The 20805-nt window shown below is 37.5% G+C and overlaps 1 protein-coding gene across 1 annotated transcript in view; it reads right to left on the bottom strand.

Moving 5' to 3' along the window:
• Window positions 1-3766: 3766 nt before the first annotated feature.
• The window catches only part of TTC39C (tetratricopeptide repeat domain 39C), a 25814-nt gene continuing 8775 nt past the window's right edge, over window positions 3767-20805 (bottom strand). Inside the window, exons 6-13 of the mRNA XM_009647648.2 lie at window positions 14075-14168; window positions 13117-13224; window positions 12454-12563; window positions 11657-11780; window positions 9187-9284; window positions 8147-8251; window positions 5061-5099; window positions 3767-4441 (exon numbers count right to left, since the gene is read on the bottom strand). Of these exons, the coding sequence (XP_009645943.1) occupies window positions 4352-4441; window positions 5061-5099; window positions 8147-8251; window positions 9187-9284; window positions 11657-11780; window positions 12454-12563; window positions 13117-13224; window positions 14075-14168 (768 nt within the window). The 3' untranslated portion in view covers window positions 3767-4351. The remainder of the gene's footprint in view (window positions 4442-5060; window positions 5100-8146; window positions 8252-9186; window positions 9285-11656; window positions 11781-12453; window positions 12564-13116; window positions 13225-14074; window positions 14169-20805) is intronic.

Genomic DNA, 20805 nt, shown 5'->3' with positions numbered 1-20805 from the left:
AATGCCTACACTGAGACACGTCAAAGAACACAGCATCTGATCGAGCAGAAGAAAATACAATGAGATACAGAGTCTGGAAACCAAAGCCAGAGGCCTCTAGGTTTGGAAGAGCAGAGGGACTGGGTCCTTTCAGGTGCCATCCTTCACCACGCTGACCTTCTGCACCTCCTTTGCTTGGTATGCAGTCCCTTCTGCAAGCACTCTGGAGAGTGCATGCAATGCCAGCAATAAAAAAATCCCTACAAAGATGGAAGGGATGCCAAACAGTGCAATATTTAATTGCAGTTCAATCAAAGGAAACGACCTTGAGTATTCAAGTGCCGGGGGTGGGGAAATTACTCTTTGCCATCTACTAATAATGGCACAATTTTGTAACCGATCAATTGAACAAGTTTCAAAGTCCAGGAGAACACAGATTTGCAACACTGTGACAAAGCCAAGCCTTTTGTAAAATAACTCAAACCTTTTTTTTCCCAGTGCATCTTGTACACCAGCTGATTTCATACGAGATTTTGCTTTAAATTAATTAGTGGCATAAAGTAATAGTATTGTATATAGATACAGATAATTCAGTGTAAAACCAGCAGGTTCCCACACTTTCTGAATCAATACAGAATACCACATTTTAATTGTTCTTTGGTGAAAATGAATGATAACTGGAACTTACCAGTATATTTCCATCTTCTCTAAGACAACTTCTCCAGATAAAAGTAGGTTTTGAAGCCGTATTTTCTATAGATTACCCCAAAACATTAGAATGCAAGACAATACAAGCATCTACTCAAACTGCAGTTAGCAGAGAAGCAATTCTCTGTCCTGCCTTTTTTTCTAACCTCCTGATTTAGATGAAATAATTTGTTACACAGTTCCTTCAGGCTGAAGGATCAGAGGCAATATACCTGTCCTTCTTACTCCTAGAGTCCCATGGAGTCAACCAGGTACATTCTAGGCTGCCTGCCGAGCCTCTGCTGAGCCAAGGGCAGGTGCACTGGTCAACTGCCTTAAAAGACAGCTAAATATAAATTTATTTCTTAACATTAGCTTTAATAATACTTGTTTGCCACGGCATAGTTTTTCCATGGAAGTGATTGCTACCGCTGCTGGTATTTGGTAATGATGACTGGAAAGGGAATCTGAGCACCCTCTATAGGCCACCCTGCTTTCACCCCACCGACAGGTTCAATTAGCACCCTCGTGACACCACGTACAGCCCTACACCAACGTAACCTGTTGCTCCTGCTCAAGCTTCAAACAGTTACAGAGCAATTTTTAAACACGAGTACGACTGATTGTTGGAAAGACAATCAGATTGTTGTAAAACTGAAAAGCAATGCAATACAACATTTGGGGAATTTTATTTATGAATAAAGCATAACTAGAATATGAAACAAGCATTCAAAGTCAGAGAGAGAAGAAATTAAAGTGCTTGCTTTAGAGTAAACTCGAAACATTTTTTCAAAGATGTAGGAATACAACAAGTACAATTGTGTGTGGTTCTTTTTCTTTAATGAAGAACATTGTCTTAAAAACGCATCTTAAACCTTGTTCACTCTACGGTTGATCTCAACATGACACACATAACTCACTTTCTAAACCAGGAGACTAGCATTATACTGGAAGAACAAAGGCTGAGGTAATCGCTGACTAGAAGACTTTGTTACAGAGTCACTTGACATCCCAGAAGTTTTCTCAATACTCGATTTCATCTTGTTCAGGAGGCCACCAATTAAAAGACAAACTCGAGGAGCAAGGGAACAAAACTCATGTCCATGTTTCTTTTAATTTTACTCAGAAATATAAAAGTGCAAGTTCTGTAAATTAACAACATTTACAGTACATCACAATAAATATGCCACTTTGTGACATCTAAAAATTCTAGTTATTTATTTGAAATGAGTCATACTGAGATAAAAACTGCATCAACATCAACAAAAATACCTGACCCAGTAAAGATAGTCTTAACATAGTAACTAGCAAGATGCATATCCCATTATTGCTATTAGACCATGCCTCCGAGTTCCAAAGTATAAAAACTTAGCAGTTTACACAAAATACAGCTGTAATTTTTCTCATCACAGGCACAATCTAACATAAAAAATAATTTTAACATTTACAACGTAGGAGATTCTCCTATGAGGGGAGGAAAATGTAATTAATCAATACAGAAACAGATAGTTCTATTTCAGTGATGATTCGCTAAATCCACAGAAAAGCTGCAATTTGTACAGACTTAAACTGTTATATGAATATATAGTGTCTTTCCATACCCACTCCTGGCCCGGTGACAGCAACAGGCCTTTTGGTAAATTTACTACAGTTTGCTAGCTACCTCCAAGTATGTAGACCCTAGATATCCCAACACAAATCGCATGCAGGTGCTTTGTGTCCCGAACAGCCTAGTCTCACATTATATTTAAGCAGTGTATTTAAAAGGAATTTTGTCAGTAACTGTACCATTTCTAGCTATTTACCCAGAATGGACTGTCTCATTGCAAAACATTAAAAGTCAAATAGGACAAAATGAGATTTCAAGTATACTGAAGCCCGTTTTTAAAACCATTATTTGAATTCTAAGTAGTCACTATATATACACAATATATTGTTTTCTAGTCAATACTTATTTGGATGGACCAAATAAGGTTGAACACTCATTTGTGACGCCATATTACTGTCAAAGTTGACTAAAAAAACCCCAGTGTACTATCTGTAACACACCTAAATTATAGAAAAATAAAACTGTTTTTGTTAAGAGTCACTCCTCTCCTTCAGGAACTGCAACGCACACCTAAATTATAGAAAAATAAAACTGTTTTTTTTAAGAGTTAAGAGTCTCTCCTCTCCTTCAGGAACTGCAACATAAGTGTTTAACTGCTCTAGGAATGCCTTTCATAGCAGGAACCATGTATTTCTAGAGAGAAATAAAAGTGTCTCAACCATTTCATTTGGCCTGCCAAATAGGATATTACTTCTCTCCTCCATATCAGTCTTGCTTTGGATGCAACCTCAAAAGCAAATCAATGAAGGTTAGATGTGGGCAAGGTCTAAAACTTTGGCAACATATTCTACAAAAAGGTAAGGAAAAAAAAAGTTTAAGCTAAGGAACTGTTTAAGGCAACCTGACCAAAGTAAAGATAAGGCTTTTGGATAAATATTTCCAAGGATATCCAGTTTTCTTAGCTTTGCAAAGTAACATAATTCAGCTAACTTTCTGGTCAGATTTCCATTCATAACCTTTTTTAAAAAAATATTTACCTTCCTAGAATATAATACTAACTGAATATAAAACATAAGGAAGTACTACATATTACAGACAAGAGTAAAAAGCACTACAGATGAGCACAGATGTCCAAGTACTAAAAATTATATGGTCATGATAGAAGTTTTAAGCTCTCTGAGGTATTTCAATATCTTAACACCACAGGGTTGGAATACCATTTATAGAGATATTGAAGCATTGGTATAACTACCAAAGTAGATTTTTTTGGTTTTGTGTTGTGTTTGGCTGGGTTTTTTAATACCTTTAAAGGTCACTGCTATAAAGATTCAGCAGCTTGAATGAAAAACATGTAAAATTACTGTGTCTGGCCTATGTATTTTAACATAATATTCAGAATATTAAGAGCAGAAATAAGAACTGCCCACACTGTAATTGCATGTCAAACAAAGTAAGTATTTGGCTGGAATGTACCAGAAGCAGAGATCCTAAATTGACATAATTTATAACACAAATATGAGCTGGGTTGGGAGGGAAGGAACGAAGAATGGAAACGGCTGTGAGGTTTAAAATTCACACATTAATCATCATCAAGTCACTGACATAAGCCACTACGATGTAGTAAGATCTGCTTTTTGTAGCTGAACAGTTTTCCTCCTCCTGTGTATTGGCTAATCCTTGAAGAAAAAAAACACGTGTTCTGGCCATTCCCCACTTCAACATTTACACCAATTACTTTTAGTGTATTATTCTAATCAAAACAGAAGTGCTCCCCTTGGCATATTTTAGATTTATTTTAAAAGGTAACAGATCCCACCTGCCGATATTGATGAAGTAAATCACGTGTGCTTATTTAGGCTCACCCACAGAGTTACAAGCAACTGTGTTCAGCTTGGTTTAAACAAAATAAAAACTGAAGAGTTAAAAACACAAGGTCACTTAACCTTCTTCCTGGTTGATTTCTTTTTAGTTAAAATTGTAATGTTTTACTAAGCCATACCAACTCTGACCATACTAGGAAAGCGTCTCTGGCACAAGCGGTTTTCAGAAGAAAAGCTGGTCTTCCCAACAGCTTTTTCTTCTGCTTCATCTTAAAGTGCAGAAGCCGTGGGAAAGGATAACAAGACTTCCTGTCCGTCACTGTGGAACTACTTCCCGTAGAGAGGCTAAGGCTGCGTGTATACGGACGTGCAATCTGTTCTCAAAGTCATAGCCAGTAAATTCCTCCTGGAAAAGGGAAAAAAAGAAAAACCATATAACTATTAGCCTCCTTCACTGTATGATATGGAGATAATTTTACTACTAATGCTTAAGATGTCATGTTATGAAACAGATCAAAGAGAAAAGGTGAACTGGAGATTGCATGTTGCAATACCCCCACGTTACCCAAAGTAGCAGAATTACTACAGAAATTCCAAGATCGGTGAAGAGAGCACAAACATGCTGTTTGGATCCCATGTAGCTGGAACAGTATCTAGGAATCTCTGCAAGTCCAAAAGCTCTAGAGTACACCAACATGCCCACGGCAGGAAGCAGTTAGAACAGATAAGAAATGGAGAGTTGTCAGTCTCAAACTTTCTGTAGCCAAATCTTAGTTGAAACACTTGGCAAGGTTCTAATGCTCCAGGAGAGATCAATAAGGTGGGCTCTGTGCTATGACTGACCTAAAAATATGTATCTATCTAGCATACATAAATGTGCATCATATACAATAACGTGTACCTACATGATGCCATTGTACATTATAGGTAAGGAACACTGACACTTAACATCCGTCCCCCCACCCACCACCTTCTCAAATGCCCTCTTCTCAGAAACATAAATTTGAAAGTGTCTTAGTTTTTACCTTGGCTTGGAGAAGTAATGTTTTGCCTCTTGGCACAGTCTACAAAAGACAAACATTGCATTAGAAATGCATTGCAAATGTAACAGAAAATACCTTAAGTATACGTCAGTCCGGAATAGCATCTCTATCTTGAAAACAAGGTACCAAGCAGAGAAAACCCTCTCAAATGAGGAAACCAGAAATACAAATAAGGCGCCCAAGAAATGCAGTATTAGCTATTTCTATTCTTGTACAGAAAAGGAGAAATTACAATGTTAAATGCAAGTTGCTACTGATGATGGTGAGCTACAACAATGCACAGGGAAACAAACGAGGCTCCAGATAAATGACTCGCTGATCAATGGACTGATTTTTGTTTCTTAACCAAAGTTTAAGCCATTCATTTATAAACATGTTACTGGATTTTAAGCATTAAAAGTTGTTTCAGAAATCTCAAACTCTTAAGGAAAAATACATGTATTTGCAGATTAGTATTTACTCATATTTTATTTCTTACCATACAGTACATTTTTATTTTAAGCCTCACAAATAATCAATCAACTGCCTGGTAAATAGACAGAAAAAATAAGTTTACCAGTTCGAATATATGAACACATGCATTTATACTGGTTAAATTACACCCAGCGTCTAAATTGTCTACTGAAAAAAATCTGTAAACTTCTTGACGTAACCATATTAAAATCGTAAAAGAATATGATTAGAACTAAGTTTAAATAAAAAAGATTATTCAGATGACGTGATAAATCAAACTTGTAATTATGAGTAATTTTAAAGTAAAGTAAATTTAATAACAACATGCTTTTTATACTAGCATGCATATTCATATCTATATCTGTTGCTCAGGTCTTTAATACACTCAGCCTCTCACGTAAACGTGATTTATAAAATCCTATTCCCTTCTCTTAACCATTATAGAGCCCTTGCACAACACCTCAGCTAGTAAATAGAATTTTCTATAAACAGCATCTACTCGCCTCTAATTCCAGCTCTTGCTTTTCCCCACCCATCCCACTTAATTCAAGTCAAGCATCATTTACCTCCTCATTGTCTGAGTGCCACAAGAGGGAGCTTCTCCCACTTAATTCAAGTCAAGCATCATTTACCTCATTGTCTGAGTGCCACAAGAGGGAGCTTTCTGCATGCCCTTCACAAGCTAAGTGCTACCACAGCTTCTCAAGCCAGGGCTTGTGAGTCCTCAAATACCCCACACGAAGCACACTCGGTTACTCTGTGCCCATACTACATATAAAGCAGGGAGAAAGGAAGGAGTGCTCACACATTCTCAAAAATCTTCAGATAACTTCACTACCCACCACGCTTGTTGGGTTTTTTTTTTTGAGACACTTGACATGGTCAAATTTCAATACAAGCATGGAAAAAAAGGTTTTTTTTGAATATTACTGGACTCAGACCTCCCTACCAGGCTTCAAGGCCCAGTTCCAGGTCATAGGGCAGCAGTGTTTTCACAAAAGAACTTCTACTTTTAAAACCATTTTTGCTAGTTTTGTCCTTTGTCATGATAATTATTTTTTTTATTGAAAGATTTTTCCTTTCCTTCTCTCCTCAAGGGGAAGGTTCATCTTAGATGGTTAAATCTGACAAGATTAAGAACAACTGAAAATCTTAAGAACGTGAGATCAGCCCAACTACTTTGTACACTACACACAATGATGCGGGGGTTCAAGTCATTACCCTGTAAGTGCTTCCGTAACTTGCAATCTAATTCAGGAAGTACTACATAAAGCAGCATCAGCTCCAAGTAGTGGTGTTATATGTTTGAGGAAGGAAACACCATCAAGAGTGGTGCAGAAGTCGCCCTAGTTTAAGATTCTCTGGGCTCCGCTCCCTAGGAAGGCAGAGTATGTGCAAGACCTGAACGATCAAATCCATCATCAACCAAGCCATTTGGACAGTCTGAAATCCAGGTGGATTATCTTCCTCTTCACCCTGAAGAGCAAAACCCTCACTACTCAGGGTGAAAACCAAAATGCCAACACATACAGCTTTAGCGGAATTTAAATGACTGAAATCACTTTACTTATACATCCCTTGCAATGAAACAGGTCGATGGTATGCGTGCCCTCAGTCCAGCTAAATTTCCAAGATGCACTGATGTGTGAGATTAGGAAGATATCTCTCCTAAGAGTGGGGATAAATAATCCCAAAGTAAAAAGACTTCTGACAAAAACCATATTCTTCCAAATATAAGTTTGATCCCAAAAACCACAGAGCTATTTTAGGATGGTACTAAATTATATTTGGATAGTATAACTACAGGTAATCTTTGAACTTGAACAGCATCCAACAGGAAAATAAATACGTAAGAAAAGGATCCTAGGCACTCACCACACTAAATGCCACCTGCAGACAACAAATCCCTGCCTACCCAAGGCATTCATTCTTGCTAGGCCTCTGCTGCCACCACCAGCAGGAACACTAAGGCAGGTGAAGGGAGAGAGAAGTCTTTGCATCTTGAGGGGTACCTGAAGTATTTCTATACCCCAGTATTTATACATACAGTTTCTGTAAGGCACATATGAAAAAAAATGGGCATCATGGCATGATCAGAGAGGTGAAAAGTGAAGTCTTTGTGGTGCTTTTCAGGATAAAGTACTCAATAATAATCAAAACAATGTGGTGCTACTCTTATCAAAATTCTTGCTTTACTGCTTGCTGTAGGTTTGCAGACATGTTCATTTTACTGCTGAAGAAAGACACCACTAATGGTCAGAAGTGTAACAGCTGCCCCGAAGAATCCCAGAGAGTCTCGGGCTCTGGTTTTTTACATAAAAATAAAACTCTGTAACAACAAAACAAGTCATTGCAGTGTTATCAACAGATAGCTAAGCTCCTCAGAACATCCTTATAGCTCTTGATACTGAAAAATTAAGATGTCATTACCTAAACCGCCTTACTGTTGTGGTTTGTTGCAAACAAGAAATGCAAGTTTCTTTACTGTTGGTCTAAAACAAATTTTTAAAACCTAACACACATTATCACCTATAAACTTTGTTTCATTGCTTGTATAGTGGTATGTTGACTCCCCATCCTAATTTTAACAGTTTAAAAACAGGTTACGCTATTACCTCTGGGTTGTCTAACAGAAGACAGCCAAGTTCGTAGCATGCATATGGCTGGACATATAAGTTGTTTTGACGGCACAGTTCGTCTTTAGCAGCTCGCTGAAAGAACTGTAAAAATTAAAGAAAAAAAAGATTGCAGTAATACATTAAAATTGACTGTTTGATACTTAAAAAAAAAAATAATCCAGAAGTACTGTGCAACTTTTAGCTCTAACAATTAGCCCAAAGCTAAAATGAGAATACATTAAAAATTTCCAATGGTAGAGTTTCTTTAAGCAAGGACCCAGAGGTTTCCGCTGACACTACTGTATCAAGGCAAAACTATTTGTTTGAATTTTCACTAAGTAATATATTGACTGGTTCATGAGTTTTTCAAATTCACATTGAAAAAATACTAGGTCTAACAAGGAACTTTAACATCAGAGATTAAGTACCCGGATTATTTAAAATATGTCTGAGAGAAGCAGGAAAAAAAAAAAAAAAAAAGAAGAAAGAAGATTTAAAGCCAACATTAGCTCCTTTGTTCATGTGAATTGTGTTCTATTTTGGGGAGGAAAGAAAAAGTTGTGCCTACAGATCAAAGCCTGGAGCAGTGGCAAAATTATTCTTTGGTACGTGCTAATAATCAAACCTCTCAACATCTAATAGGTCTGGAGGAAAAGCAGCAAACCCATGCTTTTGAAAGGTCAATCTCCAAGTTATTTTTTTTTTAAAAAGTTAAATTTTCTTTGTTGGACAAAGTAAATCCAACAGAGCCAAGAACTTCTCCATTCTTCTTCCCAGCTTCCTTGCTCCTGCAAGCTACTTTAGCTACTATGTTCATTCAACATAGCCAATTACTTTTACAACACAGAATATAATGAAGAAATGCCAAACAGGAGATTTGAAAAGAACCTGATAGACTGTTGGAACTCACAAAACAGTATGATCAACAGCACTGACAACTAAAGGCTCGCTTAAACAGTAAATATTGTTGAGTAAGAGTGTTAACAGAATAGCTCATAAATAGGATTAATGGTGTAAATTATTATTTAACAACTTACCTGAACAGCATCTTCAGAATTTCCTAAGCATTTGTGTATGGCACCAAGAAGCAAATTCCTCAAACCAACAGCTGATGAATCATCAACATCCTGACAAGCTTAATGAAAAAGATTCCAGTAAACAAACAAGATGGATTGAAATCCTTCCTTAGACAAGAATTGTGGTCTACGAGGACTTTTAGTCTGATGATTAAGTTTAATCAGAAAAAGGAGATGCTAGCAACATGGTTTCTTTTAAATACAACCCATTTTGTATGAACCTCATCAAGCAAGCTGTCACTCATGAGAACAATTCCTAACAGGAATGAATGGGCTGAAGTCAAAGGCAGTTGGTGCGTTCTCTGTGCAAGAAGGGAATCCATTTCTCCACTGGTCTTTGAAATATCCACTAAAAGGTGAAGTTAAGAAACAGTCACCACCTTCTGGTGTTATGGTAAACTGGGTTGTCCCAGCTACGTGAATTAAAGTACACAGTCCAAATGACAAGGAGCACAGGGCAAGCAGTTCAGACAAAGCTGATTTGTTCTGAACTGCAGCCAAGTGACAGACGCACACAAATCTGTACTGGACTTAAAAACCCAGACTAGGGTATTTTGGCATCAGAGTTCTCAGTGCTGATGAGAGGATAAGGCTTATTTCCCAGTCCTTAGTCGGTCCACAATCCAGGGACAGACTGTGCCTCAGATGAGTAGTGTTCTGTTTCCAGAAAGAACTGAATCATGATGCACCTAACCGTCTCTAGATGAATCAGGCACCATAATGATCAAGCTTATTAGCACCAGCTCTGTTAAATCAAAGCTAGTGCCATGAGGAGCCATTTGCACTTGTCTGCAAACCTTCGTTTCCAGATAGGCCGGATTACAGGGAGGCCTTCAGGGCCTTTCATCCCTTCAGAAGGGGCTGAACTGCTGCGCCTGGAGCAGTAGAGCTCCTTTCACTTTACATTCTGCCTCATCTCATAAACCCTGCTAGATCTTCACTAGCTCTGCATTCACACCACAGTTAATCCGCAACCCAAATAAGCCACCTACAAATAACTAAGAGTTGGCTGCATGAAGTATTTGGACATTACACAATACACAAGGCTGTCAACTCTCGCTTGTATTGCGAGTCTCAAGTTACTTGGCATTTTATTTAAAGATACATGTGGATACAAATAAATTTCTTTGGTTTTAAGTCAGCTTCTAGCCTGGAAACTCGCCTCAGCAAATTAACATTCCAATTGTTCAGAGAGGAGTATGCAAAAAAAAGAAAAATCCCCTATCAACTCATCATTCTTGAGATAAACGAGGCACAGCAATAAGCACTCTCGTTGTGCAGAAAATCTTAAACCAGGGATCACCGATGCAGACACATCTGTCAGTGTCATACTTACACGAAGCACATGCCTGAATTATAATCTATACTGCTATACTGCTATTTCATATTAAAATGGAAACCACTGACTAGAAGCTTATACAAGGAAGATCTACTTTGCTTCTGAGTGTGAGGGAAAGTAGTACATACTCTCCACAGCCTCTAAAGCTGGTTGTTCTGAAGGCAGGTGACAGACAAAAAGATCGTGAAATTTATTTTTACAGAAGTAAATCTAATTTTAAAGTGTTCACCATTATCTTTGCAATGAGAAAACTAGGGATCTGAATGTAACCCGCTGCCATCAGGCAATTTAGATGGACAAGTTATCTTAAAAACAGAACAAAACCCCACAACGAGTCTTGACTTTCGACTCAAAGACCAGTAGTTTTCTAGCTTAATATAAAAATCATTTACAATCCCCAAAATTTCATAATTACAGAAAAAAGGAAGTATCTCAGTGGCAGACATTTTTTGTTTTGTTTTCTAAGCAAGCAGTTAGTAACTTGAAACTGTTTGCAAAATGCAAACAAGACTGATTGCTGGATGGAGGGAGTACTGAAAACTTCACAATAAACATTGCTACCATAAGCTTTCGTGTGACAGATACCCAAAGACATCTGGAGACTAAGAGACAATCATACAACATGATGGTCGCCGCAGCCAAGATAAAGAGAACCCTTATCATGTCACAAATGACCTCACAAGCTATGTATTTCCTCTTAGAAGAAAATTAACATGCAGAAATGAATTGGTAGCTTTATTTTTTTACTTTCTAGCTAGATTTAAATTAGTTAAATATTGCTTAGTGACTTTGAACAATAACTATTGCGCTATTGTTTCATTTTGAACAATGGGCAAAGGAAACTGATAAAAAACAACTACGTGCAGCAGGCAGTTAAAATTTCTCCCAACAACCTATAAAAATGGTCAAAATTAAGCGTTATGCTGAATCTTGATGGGTCATTATTCTTTTGTTACTCAAACTTGTTTGCTATGACACATGCACACAGGTTTGAATTTTCACACTACGGCCATCAGCTGCACCATGCAACAGAAGAAAATTATACACCTCATTTAAAAAAGTAAGTAAATAAATCAAGGAACCATACTATACCTTGGCTCATATGCTGTAAGTTCGAGAGGGAACAGTTTGGAAGCGCTTTCCATAAGTACAATACTTCAATGGATGCCAGGACACAGAGCTCTTTGGTCGGCATTTGTTTTCTAAATCTCTCTGCCTGCAAAGTGGGGAGAAAGTGGGAAGGGAGATCTGTCATCTGCCCTTTTACAGGGAATGTAAAATTCACAAACAGTATATCACGAACAGTAATTCTGTTTCATTGAAGTACCTAACAATTTTATGAAAATAAAGGCGGTGGTAACTTAAAGACCGTAAGACTAAAAAGCAAAATCTTTCAATTAATTTAAGAGTTTACATATTGATCAAAACTAAAGCTTCCTTGTATGCAGCCTGATTTGTTTTGTTGTATTATTTCACAATCCCAAGTACACACTGACTGGATGCTGAAATGGTAACATCTGCAAGACCATCAGCTGGGAGATATTTCCTAGACAACTCTTAGCTTTCAAAAAGAACTAAGGCTTTGACAAACAGGACAAGATTAAAAGAAATAAGAAAGGCAAAGCTACCAAAGCAACTACAGTATAATGTATCTTTATCTTTAATAATTAACTTTAGTTGTGAAGTGAATAGCTAATTCACATTTCCTTTGCTAGGTCCTTAAAATACACGACTATTGTTTTTCCACCTGAATCCTTCCCACTAATTCTACAGAAGCAACACACCAGAAAACAGATATGTCCTTCAAAACTAAATACTGGTAAAGAACCCAGCAAAATTACCAACTGTAATTACTGTACTGAAACACATCAGCCTATGCTAAACCAAACCTTTTTCACTGAAAATTGTTCAATCTGGTTGTTTTTTCTTTTGAAAAGCTTCTGAACTTCCTTGAACACATTCTGAGCACCATTGACATCACCAGTGGCTCCTTGACACACTGTAAGAACACAGAACCAAAAATGTATTAACACTACCAGGATAGAAACAGGAAAAATTAGGATTAGCTATCATACTGTCACAGGAACACACACACTCACTTCCAGAAAGGATCTAGCCTGGGGATTTGGCCGACATGCAAATCCCAACTCTCCCAGGTACCTTCTGCGATCATGTAACAAGTCAGTACTTCTTTTCCATACCCATTAAAGGAACTAATACCACCCAACCTCTAAGGATTTATTTATTAAATCTTTGTAATACCCTGTTATATGACCCATCACTACACTGACAATCATAATTTTATCTACATCTAGAAGGGGAAGGGGGAGGGAGAGAGAGAACAGAGACACATGCACGTACATGTGCACGCATGCAAGTGTACATTATATAAACAAACAAAATTATCTAAGTCAAGTCTGGCATAAAGCTGCATAAGCAGCAGGCAGTGTTGAAGGCACTATGTACACTAGTAGGTTTCCCAAAATAAAACAGTGCCAAAACCTTATTGCATCACTGATTTATCACTTATCCAACATACAGAATATACTTACCTGCTGTTAAATAAGCATAGTAGCACTGGGACCACCTGGATTCATTTTTAAGCCTTTCAAAGGATTCAAACGCATCTTTGAAATTCATCTCTATCATGCTGCACCAACCTAAAAGCAAGACTAATTTCACTTCAGAGAAAGCACAGTAATTCCCATTTGGTGTCAATGTTACTGAAACACACAGTCTGTCATAAGAGGTGGAGCTAGTTTAGCAATTATAACAATAACTAGAATAGTCAAAAAGAAAATGATTCAATGATATATGTTTAAAGCCTGCTTTACATTTACTGGGAATGTTGAATTATAAGACTCCATACAAAACAATGAATCCAGTTCAGAGCAACAACAAATCTATACAGACATCAAAAGCTCTCTTTTTTTAAAAAAAAAAATTAAAATACTATATTCTGTAGGATGCTGAAACTTACAAAGCTACTACTTGCCCCCTTCTTCTTCCCCACTATGACAAGATCCCTTAACAAGACACATTTAAATCTTGAAGCAACATCTCTTCTCCACTCTGAAGACTTGTATGCAAATTAAGAACATACAGCATACATTGCTACTGACAGAAGGAAATTAACATGAAATATAGGTCCTGCAAACTGTGAAGCTCCACTAGACCATTAGTCTTTGGCACAGAAATAGTGATTCCACAGACAAAATAATTTCTCATTTTAAATAATATCCTATGGGTGAACAGTTTGCCCTTGATTCTACAGTCTAGTCTCCGATTTTGCATCACCTTGTATTTGCAGAAAACTTTAAAATTATGAAAAATTACTGAATTCTACTCGTCCAAACAAGACAGAATTATTAGCACAATCCATCCAAGACAAAGGCCAGTATTCTAAGACCTTTTTTAAAAATCCTAATAAAAACAATCCAGTTTGTTCATTGAAGTTGCGAGTCTAAACTTGAAAGTGAGCTATTTATAGCATAAACATATCTCACTTACCTATTTCATATAAGCAAACATGCTGAATCTCCCTTTGGTCTGTTGCAAGTTCCAAAGCAGTATGAAATGAGGTCAAGGCACTATTGATTTGACACTAACAAAAGTGAAAGAAAAAAAAAATTCATATGTCTGAAATTTAAAATTTGTTGGCTAATCTGATGTTGATAAAGAAAACATTCAGATTTCTGTTAATAAGTAATTAAAAAAACTTGAAGTGTCTTACAGATTGCAGCCTCTGGTTTGACTAGATCAAAGAGGCACAACATCTCATTGAGAGGAAAACTTCAAAATTCATTTCAGACTCTAGATTATTTTAAATGAGCTACAACCCACCACAGAGCCGACAGTTTGAAGGAGAAGGGCTAATATTAATTCAATATACCAGCTCCACATTGCAATTCCTCTGGCCAGCTTCCCTCCTCCCAGCTCTCTTGACCTGTCACTTCCGAATGGAATTATGGGCAAATTATGACAAAGCCTTTATTTACAGCAATAAATGAGCATCTTGGAAGTCCCATAGCGAACAGATTTTTCCATATACTTCATATTCATGATATGAAACAGAATACAAAAGCCAAATTATAGGAGACAAGGGAAGCAAGGATCACTAATACAAAGCAACTCGGGTTTATATTTAAATGAAACTTCAGTCAAGAATGCAAAGCATTTGCTTGCAAGGTACTAACAATCAGTTCCACCACGTGCAACAGTAAAAATGAAAACGTACTGTAAGGAACTTGCACTCTAAAAGTCATGTAAAAAGAGAAACATAGAACACTGCAGAGTTAAAAAAAAAGGAGGGGGGGAAGGGATAGCAGGAGTTTAATAACATCATAACTATTACCAATAACTTACAGCCAGTTCAGATCATCTCTCGACCTTAACAATCAGGGGCTGTTTTCCTTCTATTTGCTAAGTATCCATTGGTTTTGCGCAGTAAGCTTTTGAGTAATCTTATTTCTACTCTTATTAGTCATTCCACCTTTAACAGTCATATTTTTAGCATCTACCAATGAAGTTTAGCTTTCTGCACAATAAGGGTATCTTTAATGCTTGATTTTATTTATTCTGAACTATTTCACATTTTTCCACAGTTAACAGAGAACTCAGAAATGCTGCATGACATGTAAGAAGATAAAAAGGCATACGAGAGAAAAAATTTTTTTGGTAACATTACTATTACCAGCAGCTTAGCAAAGAAGGTGACAGTTGTGTAAGAACTAGAATGATAGTTCTTTTGACTATCTTAATTTCTAGTTTTCCCAGTCTAGGATGGGACTTCTCCGTACCGATCATCACAAAGCAGGTAACGCAAATCAACATATAATTAGTTTTGTACACAGATACACTAAACATCCCACTATGGCCTATACCCACTTTAATAGTGTTCCTGTATTTATTCTCACATACAATTATAGTAATTTATATAACAGAAGAATCTTTAAGCCACTCTCTGCTGGATAAGCATGTAAGCAAAAGAAACCCTTGAAAAAGCAAACCTGTCATCTACGCAAGCATAACTGAATTAAAAAATTCCTGCAAAAATCTGCAGCACTATCTCCAGACCACACACACACACAGAGCTCTAAAGTGATTTTATTAGATTTTTTTCCTTGTCTCACCAGGGAAAACTGTTTTAGTTGCTAAGGAACAATTTAACCGTAAATCATATATATTGCATCAAGACAGCACAACTGCCAGCAAAGGGATCCACAGCTGTACACTTAGAAAATAAAACAGTGATTAGACTAAGGTGCTTGTTGGCACAACAGAAGAATATACTACACAGAAAGACAGGTGAGTTATATTTGCCCTCAAAGTTACCAGGGAGCCTGAGCAACATACACCTTTGTTTATTTTTGTAGCAGCACGTTCTCTCTACTACACATCACTCCACTGACGCCACATCATCCCAGGACGGCTTCCTTGAAAGTAAGTGTTATAAGCCCAGTCTTACAGAAAAAATAAAATAAAATAATGTCAGCTTAAAACTTTATCTTTGTGCTAAGAAGTTTAGAAGCTCAGTAAATCTATGTTTTGAATGCTTCTGAGCAAAATGCAAGAAAAAAGTAAACATTTAAATATTTAGTCCTCTGTGAAGACACTTCACCTTCTAAAAACCTAAAAAACCCTAAACATTTGAAAATATAAATCACTTGTTTGTAGGGCATGTTTTTCCACACAATGACTAATGGCAATTACATCATTGTCTGCTATGCCATACACCAGCCTGGGGCAGCACATGAAATACTGACCACCTAGTAATACAGAAGTCTGGTTAGTTGAATATTCAATCTCCTATAACCCATTTCTCTAACTGCCTAGATCTCTCAAGTGTTTTGACATCTGCCTAAGTTTTCCTTAAGCATCAAGCTCAGTAAGTATGTTTCAGAGACACTCCTGAATAATTAAAGTTTCAATCATCTCCAGGGATTGTGACAGCACACTGAAATACGAATTTCTACTCTTAGTGTTCAATTCTTAAATTAACTATCAGTCTACTGTTTCAGAGAATAAACAGGAAGAACTATAAAATCCCAAGACACTGCAAGTATAACATCACGACTGAGACTTGAAACTTATGTTCTTAAGATTTAAAAATATATACACAGACACACTTGTAACTCCTTCAACAGGCATCACTCCTGCCTCTCTTCGACATAATACAAAGATAAATCCCTAAAATGTGTAATATACAGAACTACAGAACCATAGAGAAGATTATTAAAGCTAATATGAGAACCATAATCTTCTATTTCTTGACTTCAGATTAAAACCAAAACCACCCCAACCCACCAACTAAGCATCTACAGAGCTTCCACAGCCAAGGCAGCTTCCCGAACTGACACACATTTCCCCACTCAGTTGTTCTGAAATCTCAGGACACTTCCCCTCTCCCAGGACCACTCTATTCCTGATCAGCACTATGAATTTGTAAAGCTTTTAAGAAGCCATGCTCATAATTAAAGGGAGACCTGCAAACAATATCTAAAAGGGGACAGTTTACACTGGAGGACCCTACAGGGAAATTTCAAAGCCTGTATTTTCTATTCCTTAACAACCCCCTCCGCCCTCCACCCACCCCCCGCCCCCATTTTTCCCTAGACATGTCACAAAAATCAAAATAAGAGTAAGCCTAGGATTCTGCATTTTATAGCCTAGAACAAGTAACTAAAAGGCCAGCACAATTCCTGAAAATAAACCTTGACATTACACAAGCTCTGAAAACGTCTTAAGGCATCATTGTGACTTTATTCCAGAAAATTAATGTAAGACTTTTTGATGCTTACTATTACTCTTGCCCTCAGTCTACTTTTCCCTGCCACACCCTCCTAGCCCTAAATAAGAATGATACCTTTTGTAGACATCTTAGTGGTAACTAAAAAAGCAAGAGCACTTGTCAGCATTACATTTAAGCCTGCAATACCACTGTACATTTCACAAGCTTGCACATCGAACACGCTACTGCACACCTGAATGTACCACTGGTGTTTTCCCCATCAGCTGGAGTATTTGGTACTTTTTCCTTCAGACTCTTAACATGCACCTGTATCAACTGAACTCAACAGATCAAGCCTCAGAGCCAGAGTTTTTTGTCCCAGAGATTTCTTGGTTTTTATACACGCACACAGAGTCTGTTGCCAATCAAAGAGAAGCAATCTTGCCCAGTTCATCATTTTGTCACTTTATTTTTGCTTCTTACCCTTACCATTCTCCACGTTAAGCTCCACTTAGTAAAGGGGGGGGGGGGGAGGGGCGGAGAAAAATTGCAAGCAAAAAAAGCAGAAATACATAAGATTCAGAACACCACCTTTTTCTCTGCCCTTTCCCATGCTACCACCATGCCCATCTTTCACTACTGGCCATAATACCACACTTTAATAGTCTAAGTCACAGTTTCAAAAGTAAATTGGTATTTATTAACATAAATATAACATTAGACGATACAGTAAATGGATGGCAGTGTTTTTATTTTCACAGTAATAAGAAAGGCCCAAGGGAACAGCTAGGAACTCTGGATTTCAGACCAGTTGGTTTCAGCAGCTATCATACTAATTACATTAAGTACCCTTTAGGCACAAGTATAAAACATTATTCTCACTTGTATTTAGTAGCTTAAGCTTACATAAAACATCATTATCAGCTTTAGTGGAAAGTTTCAAAGACAAAAATAGTCAGACATTCACAAAGGAATACTTGTTAGGCTGGAATACACACCACACAATCACTAGTCAAGCGCAGCAATGGTTATGTCCATAAAAACAGCCTAAGTGAATTATGTAAAAGTCAGGAAAAATGCTACTTTTCATATGCAGTCTCTTAACCTACTCTTTGGAAAGAAAAAGAAACATTTGATCAGCCTACCAGTGCAACCTTTAACTTTCTGGTGCACTTTCATTCCAGCTTTACCAGATCCTCCTCATCTCCTTTCCCTTAACTCATTCATGTCAATAGTCTCCAAACACTTTCAGACTTCATTTCTCAAAAATGTGAATCTGGGAAAAAAGTTGAAACATAATTTGGTCCAGGTTTATAGCACTTGTAAGGCAATTCTTCATTTGTCTTTCATGGCACTGTCACTGTGAAATCCTCCTTTCTGCCTGACTGCCTTTCTTGGCAATTTTGTCCTTTGTCAGATCTGTCTCTCACCGTCCAGTCTTGCTTCTGCCTTTTGAACAGTTTCCCTGCCTCCAGGTGTCCAGGGCTGAACTATGCTCCTTACTGTTCCTTTTCTCCATAGAAAAGAAAAAACACACACATACAGATACATAGGTGTATGCAGACTTGCTAACAGAAGCTGAATATACCATGAGCTGAAAGTTATACAAAACGTATACAGGATCAAAAGCTATAAAAAAATCTGATGGACTGAGTGCTAGTAGGCTCTAATACAAAGCCTACAGTGACCATTACTGATCTGTACTTTGACAACATACAAGCTCTTCTGTAAACATCTAAGCTGCCTTTCATCTATGAACAATTAAATTTTATCATGGAACTGTTAAAAGATGATAGATGTTAAAGACTATAAAACATATAAGCTTCAGCTCAAGGTATACTTTTAAGTACATATAGGTTAAAGCACAAGACTTCCCAATTTCAGTTAACCATCTGAAAATGATATTTCCATGCCTGGTGCAAAGACTTTAAACCTACCTGTGTATTAACAATTTCAAGAAAGGCCACACAAGCACTTCCCAGGCTTTGCAGGAACTCTCCTCGCCCACCTTGGAGACGAGGTGGAAATTACAACTCAGCATATTAGTTTGTAATCTAATAGTATATGTGCACTTCTGGTTCAGAATGTACAACAGATGCTGTAACACCAATACCTGGATTTGAGACACATGTAAGCACAAGAGTATTGTGCAGAGATCCAGTACAGCTCCCCCATGCCATTGCCATCAGTGACATATCTGCCTTCACTATTACGTGAACAACATTTGAGCAAATTAAGCTTCTATTAATTCCTAATAGAGTCTACAGAAGAGCTTGAGACATTTAACCAAAACATTTATACACAGCAAAGCCTCAGTGATACAGTACCACTCAGAACAAAGCGATGACAGGGGTGGAGGGGGAAAGAGGCTGATGAACAGAAAAGCTCTCATGCAAACAAACACACGAATAGCAAAGGGACATTTTAATTCCTGTTAGTGACCCATAAGCTTTCTGCTCACTAAGGGTACGGCTACACAGCACAATGCGCAGCATTCTGCCTGCCTAAGCTAACTTCGTTAACGTGGCCACGCTGCCTCTGGCACAAATCACTTCACTTGGAGCTAAACTGCGGTGCCTATATACTGCATCACTTAATGCACAAATACTGTGAGATTACATGTAAAGAACTCTGCTTTCAAACATAACAGTACTCCAGAAAGGGACTGACTACACAAAACTGACACTTATCCTAAACCTATCCTCTGTATTTATACATAAAAAAAACCCCAAACATATAGCCAGTTTACCAACAGCTTACTTTTATAATTTTGCCCTAGCTTGCCCTGAAAGTCAGAAGAATCAGCTGAGTTCTATTCTTTCTCATTACACTAAACATGGGGGGGGTGGGGAGGCAGGAAGGGGAAGTTCCAAATACCAAGTCATACTCTGGCAATCAACATATTTACATTTTTAACTGCACTTGCATTCATTGTGTAGCTATTCCTAACAGATTTGATTTTTATCATAAGAATGGAATATGCATATATTTGAACAAAGACCATTAAGATCATTCCCACTCAGAAAAAAGCAATACTTCCCAACAGCTGACAACTTACCTGTGACAGTGCAATTCCTCAAATGCACCGTTGCTTTCAGAAAGACAGCAAGAAAGAACAACACCACACAAATCCCATGGAAGAATATGCCTGCAAAATCTGGTAGGCCACTCAAGCCCACCTCTGTTCTGTTGCTACCTCCCTCAAAATACTAAGATGCATTTGAGAGAGTTAACTGCAAACCGTAGCAAAGAATGACCACCAATACCGAGATACAGATTAGCGTTTGTAATTATGATGTTGAGATGAAGGGTTTGAACATTCTGGGTTTGTGCTTTTGTGTTGGGTTTTCTTGTTAATGTAACTGCTCTGGAAATATTCTGGTCTGATAAAAGCAGCAGCTAGGAGTTGAGTAGTTTAAAGTACTCACCACCATCTTGTATTATCACAGATTCTTAAAGAATAACTCAGCTAAAAAACACGAGGCTGCTGCAGTGCTTGAATAACACCCCG

The sequence above is a fragment of the Egretta garzetta genome, unplaced genomic scaffold, assembly GCF_000687185.1.
Source record: "Egretta garzetta isolate BGI_Z169 unplaced genomic scaffold, ASM68718v1 scaffold229, whole genome shotgun sequence".
NCBI classification, from domain to species: Eukaryota; Metazoa; Chordata; class Aves; order Pelecaniformes; family Ardeidae; genus Egretta; species Egretta garzetta.
The sequence above is the reverse complement of the archived record's forward strand: the minus strand, read 5'-3'. Positions and strand labels throughout refer to the sequence as shown.